This window comes from Myxocyprinus asiaticus, chromosome 38, assembly GCF_019703515.2.
Source record: "Myxocyprinus asiaticus isolate MX2 ecotype Aquarium Trade chromosome 38, UBuf_Myxa_2, whole genome shotgun sequence".
NCBI classification, from domain to species: Eukaryota; Metazoa; Chordata; class Actinopteri; order Cypriniformes; family Catostomidae; genus Myxocyprinus; species Myxocyprinus asiaticus.
The window spans coordinates 1,347,356-1,360,299 of NC_059381.1; the positions used below are offsets into that span (position 1 = coordinate 1,347,356).

General features: G+C 36.5%; 1 protein-coding gene across 3 annotated transcripts in view; it reads right to left on the reverse strand.

Annotated features, from left to right (window-relative positions):
* Positions 1 to 5,507: 5,507 nt before the first annotated feature.
* LOC127429250 (lysosome membrane protein 2-like) overlaps positions 5,508 to 12,944 on the reverse strand; it is a 46,588-nt gene continuing 39,151 nt past the window's right edge. For 2 of the 3 annotated variants that reach the window (XM_051678179.1, XM_051678177.1), the window contains exons 13-15: positions 12,210 to 12,362; positions 11,553 to 11,600; positions 5,508 to 9,450 (exon numbers count right to left, since the gene is read on the reverse strand). In XM_051678179.1, the coding sequence (XP_051534139.1) occupies positions 9,337 to 9,450; positions 11,553 to 11,600; positions 12,210 to 12,362 (315 nt within the window). In that variant the 3' untranslated portion in view covers positions 5,508 to 9,336. The remainder of the gene's footprint in view (positions 9,451 to 11,552; positions 11,601 to 12,209; positions 12,363 to 12,944) is intronic. The other variant, XM_051678178.1, reaches the window with a different exon arrangement.

The window sequence follows — 12,944 nt, forward strand, 5'->3', positions numbered from 1 at the left end:
CCTCTGGTATCTCTGATATCTATCTCAAATGTACAGTCTCAATCTTTACATTTATTTGGAGTTTTAACATTTTTTTATGAAACGATCAGATCTGTCTATTAGCTCGATGCTGCAGTTGTTTTTATTCATAATAAATCTGTCTATTAAGAACCACAGACTTCATTCTTAGGCATGCATACTCTGTAAGAGTGGAAGTTTGTGCATTATGTTTAAAAACTACCTGGTAAATGTGTATAAAACTCACCATGTGTTGGTAAAGCTGTTAATATTGTGTAATGCTGAGTGTGGGTGAGATTGGTGCCGTAACGCTGCTGATGCTGTTGTTTCTGTCGCCACCCAGCGGTGCGGATGAGCAACAACACCCTCAACCCTCACTGAACACCATAGACATTAGCATGAGCTTTATTGCTAGGTATGCTAACACATACAAGGAATTTGTCTTGGTGACAGGAGCTTCCAGTGCACAACAATACAAAACAGCAACAAGACATAGATAATAATAAAAAATAAATAAATAATAAAAATTGAATAGAAAATAAAGTATATATAGAATACACAATAAGACAATATATATACATATGATGCGATCCAAAGTGCATTTGAACAGCGGTGAAACACTTTCTTATAATGTGTTACATTCATACGAGCAGACAGAGAAGTACGTTTGAAGTAAGCTTGGAGCAGAAGAAATAGAAATAAACCTTGTGTAAATTGTTAGCTTTATGCTAAGCTAAAATGCTATTTCTAGCCATTTTACATGCACGTTACCAGGCACAATCATATTTATTTATCAAGAAAATTCACGTTGGATCATAATTTCTTTTTTCTAGTAAGACCTTTGATATTAGGGCAAAAATAGTATTCTTGATAATAATTTTTGCATTGTTTTCCTGTAAAAATATCTAAAAATCCTTAAAACAAGATCAGCTTGATTTATCTTGTTTAAGAAACAACACTGCATGTATGTATTTTTCACATCTGTATTTCGTCTTACTGTACTGGCAGAGTTTTTCAAGTCAAAACAAGTGAAAAAAAATCTAGCAGTGCTGAAGAAGTAATCCAAAGTATTTAGATTACATTACTGACCTTGAGTAATCTAACGGAATACGTTACAAATTACATTTTACAGCATGTATTCTGTAATCTGTAGTGGAATACATTTCAAAAGTAACCCTCCCAACCCTGTGTATATGTACATACACATACATACATATATACACACACAGACACACACATACATACATACACACATACACATACATAGTGCAAAACTGTTCCTGTGCCTGACGGTTCTGGTGCTCAGAGCTCTGAAGCGTCGGCCAGAAGGCAACAGTTCAAAAAGGTAGTGGGCAGGGTGAGTGATTTTTCCAGCCTTTTTCCTCACTCTGGAAGTGTATAGTTCTTGAAGGGGGGGGGGGGGCAGGGGGCAACCAATAATCCTCTCAGCAGTCCGAACTGTCCTTTGTAGTCTTCTGATATCTGATTTCGTAGCTGAACCAAACCAGACAGTTATAGAAGTGCAGAGGACACACTCGATGACTGCTGAGTAGAACTGTATCAGCAGCGCCTGCGGCAGGTTGAACTTCCTCAACTGGCGAAGGAAGTACAACCTCTGCTGGGCCTTTTTCACAATGGAGTCAATGTGGGTCTCCCACTTCAGGTCCTGTGAGATGGTAATGCCCAGGATCCTGAATGACTCCACTGCTGCCACAGTGCTGTTTAGAATGGTGAGCGGGGTCAGTGTTGGGGTGTTCGTCCTAAAGTCCACAATCATCTCCACCGTTTTGAGCGTGTTCAGCTCAAGGTTGTTTTGACTGCACCAGACAGCCAGCTGTTCAACCTCCCTTCTGTATGCAGACTCATCATCATCTCGGATGAGGCCGATGACAGTGGTGTCATCTGCAAACTTCAGGAGCTTGACAGAGGGGTCCTTGGCGATGCAGTCATTGGTGTACAGGGAGAAGAGTAGTGGGGAGAGCACACATCCCTGGGGGGCACCAGTGCTGATTGTACAGGTGCTGGAAGTGAATTACTGGCTCAAAAAGGATTTAAATACACAAGCTGTGTGTCCCATTCCACACTCCGTTTTGACTTTTGAAAAAGTGCATCATCCGGGTGCTTAAAGTACACCTCTTTTATTTGCATTTACAGTACAGTGTAAACATACTACTCGCACTATTTACACTACAAAATGATGCAGAGACAGTTTAGCAGAGACGGACCACTTGCACAGTCTATTCATTCAGATTCAAAGATGGGTGAAGTTATTGACCAGGTACTCTTTAATATTTTACGGAAGCATCGGATTCACTATATCAAAGAATCTGTGGTCATGAACAGGGGCGTAGATTCCAGGAGGGATGTGGGGAGGTAAACCCCCCCAATATTTATTGCTCTTTTTGTGGTGAATCTGCGGAAACTGTTGTTCATCTTTTTTTGGCATTGTCCATTTACAAAATAGTTTTGGCAAGGTGTTTCAGGATTTATTAAAAGTGAAATTTATAATGGAAGGATGTGGTACTTGGCTTTGTTGACTATGACCAATCTAAAAAAGGACAATTTTATATTATAAATTTGCTTCTGTTGCTTTGCTAAGTTCCACATTCACAAATCAAAGTATTCGAGCTCTAGACCTCTCTTTGTTTTCTTTTTAAAGGAATTTGAGCAATACCTTACATTGGTTGAACTGTCTAAGAACAAAAAAGCTGAGAAAGCATTGTCTGTTTGCAACTCTTTTCCAATTTTTAATTAATTGTAAAAGTGTATCTACTTTAAGTTTAAATGTATTATATTTAAATTCCCCCTTGTTTTGTTTTGTTTTGTTTTGTTTTATTCTGTTTTTACTTTGAATTGTTTGAGCATTAAAGGTGCAGTATGTAAGATTCAGAAACTCTTGTTATTAGTGACACCTGTGGCCGTTAAGTGAACTGCAGCCTGTTGCGCGTGCTCGCGCACACACTCCATAGAGACGCGAGCATCGGCCAAAACAATGACGTAACGTACAAAGAGACTGAACGTGATTCATTGACATCATGCTGACAGATGAGGTAACATAATTAAAATTATACAGTTATGATTGTTTTACTACAAACTTTGAGACTAAAACTACTTATCAGCTAACATAGCATACTGCAACACACATACAGCTACATACTACCGAACTATACCAGACAGTTTACTGTTGCACTGTTGTATGTTTTGTATGTCATATGTTGTACTACGATCAAGAAACCAGCGTATTTGCTTAAATTTATCCTGTATACCTGACTTTTAGTATAAAGAGAAGATCGTTGAAATTATTTGAAAGTTACGAAGCAAGGTAGCTTGCAATTCGTCAGCGTTAGCAGGCAAGATCAAGTTAGCTAAAATGACACAGATCAATCCTTATGGCACTATATTTCACATGCTTTGCAGTTATGTACGTTTACCTGTCCAATAAGAAGAACGCCAATTCAGGGTCAGTTTTGATCCCCAAAACCGAACGAAGGTCCCTCCAGGAATCAAATGCCCTGCCGATGTTCACTCTAGTTTTCGCTCAACCACGATCACGTTCCCGCTTAGCCAGACGGGATTCAGTAGAAGATTCTCGGGAGCGCGCATAAACGTCACATCCTTTGGATTTTCCCGGCAAAACCGACCCGCTCCCTTCGCATGAAAATCAGTCTACAGGCTTTAATAGGCCACCTAGGAAGTCCGGGAAGGGCTCATTTTTTAATGAAAATTTTTACATATTATAACTTTAATTAAAAAATAAAATAGAAAAAATAATAATAATACATATATATATATATAAAGACAGACTGGTGCAGGACTTGAAGCAGTGCATGTCGGATAGAAATTTTGTTCCGTTTAAGACGTCACCATCTGTAAGTATTTTTTATTATTACTATTATTATTATTATTATTATTCTTTTAGTTTATTTCTTATGCTTTCAATTGGTTTGACTGTCATGTTATATTGATTAAAGCAATAATAAAAAAAGAATAATAATAAAAAAATAGAAATACAACTGAATCGCCCGCGGAGATGGCGGCGTCTTTTTTTTTTTCAGTTGTTTTTCTATTTTTTTATTATTATTATTATTAATAAAATAATTGTTGAAATACCATCAAATTACCACAAGAGCGATTCGAGAGCCGGCGCAATTTTTCCAGAGTATTTTGATTTTCTTTAATTTCGTACTTTTTGCATAATTTCTAGTATTTTGTACTTTCTAATATGTAGTATTGTGCAAACAAAATGGTTTCCCTTTGTTTTGTCTATATATCATTATCGTTGCAAATGCAAATAAAAGTAAAAAAAAAAAAAAGCTTCTCCAGTTCAGCTGCACGAGCTCTGAATGACATCACAGCTCATTCACGATTGGCCAGACTCACAACGTCACAACGGTTACACACGTTTCATGGGCTGCGTTCACAAGTGCATACTTCACATACTACTCTTCCTACTTCTACTACGTCTGTCTATGGCGTTAACAAGGTGTGTATTCTGACACCTCTGTGTTTTTATAACAGTAAATCATATGTTTATAACATGTTAGTCATCATAGTAATATTACGTTTACTCGTTAAAAACATTCAAAATGATTACAAATACTGATTTTATTGTAGTTTCTTCTTGTACACAGAACATGTACTGTATTAAGCAGCTCATAAACCTTTCAAATGAACAATGTTTCTGGTTATTTTGTGTAAAATTCAAGCATCCGTCTATCTGAATAACATTTCGTCTTCAAACATTGCACGATCTTCCGTGACTGGTGTAGGTTCAGCTAACGACGGGAAGCACAAAGTGCCGACCGCAGCCGGCAAATCTCACCAATCGGTAAAGCAAAGCGCAGTCGAACTCGAACACCCCTTATGTCTGTCAGTCAACTTGATGACCCGCATGCGCATTAGATGTTCCAGCGTTTTTTGAGCGTGTCGAAGAAGCATAATTTAAAACACTGTTGTTGTCAGATTTTACTGCAGATGTTCTTTGATTGTAATCTTGACCAACCGTTTTGGAGATTTCGGTCTTTCCGAGTGGACTGACTTGCCTTGAAAGGGACTTTGGCTGAGCGCAGGACCTTAAAGGGGTAAATCACGTCGTTCCAAACCCATATGACTTTTTTCATCTACATTTTTTTTTACATTTAGTCATTTAGCAGACTCTTTTATCCACAGTGACAGGAACATAGCAATCTGCTTAACATCTCCTTTTGTGTTCAACAGAATAAATAAAGCCATACGGGTTTGAAACAACAAGAGGGTGAGTAAAGGATAACAATATTTTTTTTTTATTTTTATTTTTATTTTTTTTTTTGGGTGAACTATGGTCTAATGTACAGGCCAGCAAAGTTTCTTTTAGTATATTAGTTTTTGTTTAAATACTTAATCATTATGTATACACACACACACACACACACACACACACACACACACACACACACACACACACACACACACATATATATATATATATATATATACATTAACAGATATAAAAAATACAGTGACAAAACAAATGTCTTTCAGAAAGTATTTTTTATTGTATTTTATATATATATAAATTCACAGGAAAAAGGCTTAATTTATATACAAAACTGTACAATTAGTTGTGCAGTCTCAATGAAGTAATCTAATGGCTGGATAGATTAAAAAATGGTCTGTTTTCACATAAATTGAAAGGCCACTTATCGACTGAGTTTTATAGTTTATACATTGATAATTAGGCACAGATTGAATTTTGCACCATTTAAAAACACCAAAAGGTTGAAAAAACACATAACGTTTTTTTAAAACCATAGTGCAGCACAAAGATGTGCGTTTTGGCAGATAAAGTTACTATATTTAAACTCATATGGCTGAAATGTGTGAAATCTTGTGAATCCAACACAACATGTGCAGAATGTATAAAAAAAAGTATTTTGAATTAATGTATGTTTGGCACATCAGAATTACAAGAAAACATGAAATGGCTCAGCGATTGAAACTGGTGCAGCTCCACAATTAAATACAATATTGTGTATTTTAGTGCTATACGATAATACATAACTTCAAACGTATATGTGACACTGTTATTATAAGAAGTTATTATGTTAAGTTGTCGCTTAATTATTGTTATGATTTTGCACCAAAGCATCTAGTTTAATAAAAGTCAATAAAACATTCAAACATAACACATCTGTGTAATCCTTTCTGCTTCCTACAAATAACGATATACACATTGAAACTTTTAAAACGGCTCCTTCAGAAAATATTCAAAAATATTAGTTCAGTAACAATAGCGGCGTTGCAATCTAATTGCAGTCCTTCTCTTTGTCTAATAATACTTTGAGATTATCTTCATGTCATAACAAATACAGACAATAAAACTTAAGATCATTTACAATAATTCAAAGTTTAAATTGACATGAATGAGTCAGATTAATATGGTGAAAAAAATTGACAAACAGATCAATAAATGGCAAATCATTAAACTCAAACCTTTTAGGGTTTATCATAAAATGGCACAGTGATGTTGACTTAACGTAATGTTGCTTGTTCACTAAAACGAAACATTGAAACAATCAAAACGTTCCTAATGAAAAGGTATAGCAAGGATACATTCTTGCGTTGCATCTTAAAGGGACAGTTCACCCAAAAATGTAAATTCAGTCATTGTTTACTCACCCCTGTGTTGTTATAACCCCATATGACTTTCTTTATGTTTCTGAACACAAAGGGAGAAATTGTGTTAAAATGTTGTGCTCAGTGATGTCATACAATGGTAGTTTATGGTGACCACCTCTTCAAGCTTCAAAAGAACACAAAAGTAGTGCCTGTGTGCGTTCATGATAGGACACGAGAGCAACAGTTCACGCAGCACCCTCACGACATTGGGGCGTTCAAGTGAAAACTCGTTTTGTTTATCCACAGTGATAGTGACAACAGAACACAACACAACTGCACACAAAACAGAGAACAGAACTTACTAAACATGTCTGAAGAGTTTGTAGTTGAAGAATTGATGCACTTCTATGCCCAGCCTCTTTTTATTTTTTTGGACCGATAGAATGTACCATATTTTGTCACGGCTGGTTAGGACAAAAACTCTGATTAACATCGAAAATATAACTTTTATCGTGTGTCATTTGCTGTCAGGTTAGGACACGGTGTGACTGTGGCTGCCTGTAGCATCCTCTATGTTTCCGTTTTTTAAATTCCGAATGCTCTGTTCAAAAAAATAAGGCTGGGCATAGAAATGCATCAATTCTTGTACTACAAACTCTTCAGACATGTTTAGTAAGTTCTGTTCTCTATTTGTTGTGCAGCTGTGTTGCGTTATGTTGTCGCTCTCGCTGTGTTGGACCTGTTTTTAGATAAACAAAACGTTTTTCACTTGAACGCCCCAATGTCGCGAGGGGGTTGCGTGTACTGTTGGTCTCGTGTCCTACTATGAATGCACACAGGAGATCAACGGTCAGTGAACATTTTCACTAAATAATACATTAGATTTCAGTTTGTTTCTCACCAAATCTTATCGTATACTTTCATAACAATCATGAGTCTCATGGAATAATTTATTAGACTTCTGAATTATACTTTTGTGTTCTTTTGAAGCTTGAAGAGGTGGTCACCATAAACTGCCATTGTATGACATCACTGAGCACAACATTTATTCACAATTTCTCCCTTTGTGTTTAGAAAAAGAAATCAAGTCATATAGTGTTATAACAACACAGGGGTGAGTAAACAATGACTGCATTGTCATTTTTGGATGAACTAATCCATTAAGATGCCATGTAAAGAAGTAATAGTAGTTGAATTTAGTAGTTGAAAAATGTGTCGTTCTGTTCCATTCTGTTGCAATCTGGTTGCTTTTGAATGCATCAACGCATCCTGTGTGAACGGCCCATGATGTCGTCACAATTCTAAAAAAAAAAATAAACTTTTTTGGCCTTTAAAAAAGGTGATAAAACTCATTGAACATATTGTTAAAAGTCCTGTAAGCGATATCTAACATTAGCCAGCCCGATGTCAGCAAGCTTGAACATACAAAAACACTGACAGGCACAGAGGGTTTTTGATTGGCTATTTTTCTGATATTTCTAAAACCTAATTCACTGATATCTCTCTGGTCGGTCAGGTAGTAGCGCCATTTAAAACGTTTTTTTTTTAATCCCCTTTTTCTCCCAATTTGGAATGCCCAATTCCCACTACTTAGTAGGTCCTCAAGGTGGCGCGGTTACTCACCTCAATCCGGGTGGTGGAGGACAAGTCTCAGTTGCCTCCGCTTCTGAGACCATCAATCCGCGCATCTTATCACGTGACTCGTTGTGCATGACACCGCGGAGACTCACAGCATGTGGAGGCTCACGCTACTCTCCACGATCCACACTCAACTCACCACACGCCCCATTGAGAGCGAGAACCACTAATCGCGACCACGAGGAGGTTACCCCATGTGACTGTACCCTCCCTAGCAACCGGGCCAATTTGGTTGCTTAGGAGACCTGGCTGGAGTCACTCAGCACACCCTGGATTCGAACTCGCGACTCCAGGTGTGGTAGTCAGCGTCAATACTCGCTGAGATACCCAGGCCCCGCTAAAACATGCTATTAAAAAAAAACGCTAACAGCAGCTTAAATGTTGTTCATAATGTAACTAAACAGATGCTTCACCCTGAACAGTAGTGTATAAAAGATGGTTCCATAATAACATTTTTCCTAGCACATCTAATACACATTCATCCATCTCTTCAGTCATTAAAGGAATAGTTCACCCAAAAAATAAAAATTCTGTCATTGTTTGCCAACCCTCATGTCATTCCAAACATGTTTGTTGACATTATTTCTGTAGAACACAAAAGTAAGAATTGTTACATACGGAATCCCCTAATGCACTGTGAAAAAAAATAAAATCACTAGGTGAATTTTTATTTTTATGTGTCTTAGTGCTTCCTGAGCCTATGTCCTACCAATTAGTAGACTCTCAAACATTATACATGTTTCTTTCCTCGTAATTGCCTCGTATAAAATAAATATAACATGTTGCATACAGATTTGTCAAGAAATTCTACTTTTGTGTTCCACAGAAAAAATAACAGCATCCGTGTTTGGAACGACATGAGGGAATATTGACACACTGTCACTTTTGGATGAATTATTTTTGTAGTTTTGAAATGATAAACAGAAGAAGTTTGTGGTGTTCAGTTCTGTTCTAGTCCTGAGTTTGAGAGGCAGCGTGCTCAAATCTAAACACTGATAAAGACGAATCATTTACAAAGACACACGACTCTAAAAATGAGTAACAGGGCTCATTAGGCAGCATTTGTGAAAGCATCCACACACACACACACACAGCAGTCCATGTTCAACACTTCTGTACATCCACAGGCGTTAGACCGATGAAAGTTCCATTTTTCTCATCTTGTTCGTCAGATTTGGCGCTCACGGGAGTGTACATTGTGTCTTTCTTTGCAGACATCTAAAAAAAACAATGTAACAACAGATAATGAGATAATGAAGAATATTGTCAAAGACCTACAAAAAAACACATCTTGTCAACAAATCTAAAAATAAGGTTAGAATAAGAATTAGGCCAGAAACAGTCTAAGTACATGAATGCAGGCGCGAAGGCCTGACCTTCACATGTAGATCCATGACATAGTTCATGTGCATTCCTGCATGTGTGTGGCGGTCACAAACATCAGCACTCAAGTTTCCTTCAAATGCCTGTGACCTTAAACCAGATGCATTACGAATTGCAGTCTGACACACCAATAACACACAAAGCGTTTGTGTTGGCGTACTTGCGTAGAGTTTGTTTGGCCCTTAAAACAGTTACAGAAAACAGCAATATAAAACCAGAAACCAGCATGAAAATTCAGTTAGTGGTTCCTTCTCCAGACAGTTTGGCCTGTTTCACACATCTTGTGTCTGTTTTCACACTGACAGCGTTTCTGATGTGTGACATATACAGAAAATAATGTGATTTTTGGATTACTACACTGACTATTTCCTTTTATAATGCAGCAGAGGCTCGTTTTTTTACATTAAACTCATTATTCATACACAAACGCCACCTGACACAATATGTGGTGTCCTTGCATTATTCCATCACAAATGTGAGAACGCCTCTTATTTTTTCCTCCCCAATTTGGAATGCCCAATTCCCAATGCGCTCTAAGTCCTCGTGGTGGTGTAGTGACTCGCCTCAATCCGGGTGGCGGAGGACGAATCTCAGTTGCCTCCGCATCTGAGACCGTCAATCCGCGCATCTTATCACATGACTTGTTGAGCGCGTTACCACGGAGACATAGCACATGTGGAGGCTTCACGCTATTCTCCGCGATCCACGCACAACTCACCACGCGCCCCACCGAGAGCGAACCACATTATAGCGACCACAAGGAGGTTACCCCATGTGACTCTACCCTCCCTAGCAAGTTGTTTGATGGTCAGTTTGTCTTGAATTTACGATATAAATGACACACTGTTACACACACGTTCATTGATAGTGCTCGCCATGTTTGTGATCTGTCACACTGCTGCTGTGCACTAATACTAAAGTTACCTTTGGTTTGGCACTATGTTTATAGGCAGATTAATTTCTGCCCCAATGGGTCTCAATCAGGGCTCGTTGCAGTACCATATTTGACCACAGATTTCCATTGGATAAACGGAGGGGCGCTGTTGAGTTCAGGAGGGCAGCAGACTCTCTGCTATACATGCTTATCTATATATCAAACACTGTGTGATGGAGCTTCCAGCTACTTTACAGCTTAAAAATAGGATAAACCTATACAAAGCCTGATTTTAAATACATATGTCAGCATTTTAAACTCATTTACAGGCAAACAAATTACATTGTTGGCAGTTTATGGAATGGACCTATGTTTTCAAGTGGATGAATATTTTATTATCTGCCCATACAGACCAGCCGTGCCTACTATAATGGCTATAAATGATAAAATGGTTACACAGAACCAAAACCCCAAAGTGCAAGCTATAAACAGCCTAGATTGTTCGGATTGGGGTGAACGATGTGAATTCCAATCAATGCCAATACCGATATCTAGAGAGCAGGAGGGCCGAGATAATGCAGATATATGTAAAACAACTTAAAGACAGCAAAAATGATTATAGACTAAACGTAATATATTTAAAATGTAAAATTTAAACTAGCACTTATTTTACACAATATTTGTTCAAAACCAAAAAAAAAAAAAAAAAAGTGAAAAAAATGTGAATTTTTTTTTGGTAATTTTTGGAACTGATATAAGGCAGAACCACTTCTGTTAAATGTAAAATGATTAGCCAATGCCGTTAATCTCAAAATATCTGGCCGATACAGTATATCGTGCTACCACCAGTTTGGATTCACTAATTTAGATTTTTTTTGTGTGTGGCAAAAATCTGTGTTACACTAAGACACTTACAATGGAAGTCAATGGGGTCAATCCGCTAACATTAAAATACTCACTAATATCTAATATTATTGTTCATATCTGTGCTGACATGAACACCAGATGTGTGAAACAGGTGTTAGACAGTACTGTGAGATTGTTAATGAATGAGTGAACTTACTAGAGCACCGCTGTACACTTCAGAGAAATCAAAATGCATCATTTCACTCTGAATAAAACAAAGCAGATCATGCAGAAAAGATGTTAATTAAGATTGAATGCCATTTCATCAGGTTAGACTGTCATTTGTTATACACTTCATAATCAGCAGCAGTTTCCTTTAAGTGTGAATGTTATTAAGCATAGTTAGATCAGGGATTAGTCTCACGAGCATTTCAGGAAGTCATGTGATTGACAGAAAATGTGTATCCTTCAATGCAATATTTTGCTGTTTACTATTATTCTAAAATGAGGAAATGAGTGGTATAATGAAAGATAAAGTGTGTCCAAACGTTTGACTGAGAGTGTAGTTCTCTGACTCTTCAGACTAAGAGAGACGGTCAAGTTTCTAGATATCGGTGAGATTTCATGTGGCCTTCTTGCTATTGAGACCCTGTGAACAACTCGCTATAAAGACTTGAATAGCACACTGTTTCTACAACAAACGCAGACACACTCAAGATCTGACACTGACATTTTCAGAGAATGGTGAAATGTGCTGACTATAAAATGTCACATTTTTGCTTATCAGAAAGTTTGTAGGGTAAGTGGAAAATAAGATTTCTGAGAAGCCTGAACCAGAACTTTCTCACACTCACACACACACACAGAGTTTTACCTTGTTTTGACAGTATCGGACGATGAGGATGATGGTGATGAAGAGCAGGATGACTCCCAGAGTGATGAGAATCAGTGGGAAATAAGAGACCAGCTTTACAATCAGCAGCAGTTTCTGAATTCTCGCGGCTGAAACGTCGTCAATCACGACCGACTGAAACACAAAACATTAAAAAGATTAAGTGTGTTGTTAACACTATTTACAAAAGTCAAAAGTAAAAAAAAAAAAAAAAAAAACAATCTAACCATTTCTAACAGTGTTTAGTCCTTCCTTAAATTTGATCCAAAATAGACTGAAATTAAGAAATAATAAAAAATAAAAAAATTGAAATAAATAAATAAATAAACTGGAATAATATATAAATAAACTGGATTTAAAAAAAAATAAATAAATAAACTGAAATAAATACATTTAAATAAATAAATTGAAATAAATAAATGCATTAAATAAATAAGTAAACTGAAAAAAATAAATACATTTAAATAAATAAACTGAAATAAATAAATGCATTTAAATAAATAAATACATTTAAATAAATAAATAAAATAAATCAATGTATTTAAAAAAATAAATACATGTAAATAAATAAATAAACTGAAAAACAAATAAATAACTGAAAAAAATAAATAACTGAAATACATAAACGAAAATAAATTTAAATAAATAAATAAACTAAAATAAATCAATGTATTTAAAAAAATAAATACATGTAAATAAATAAATAAACTGAAAAAC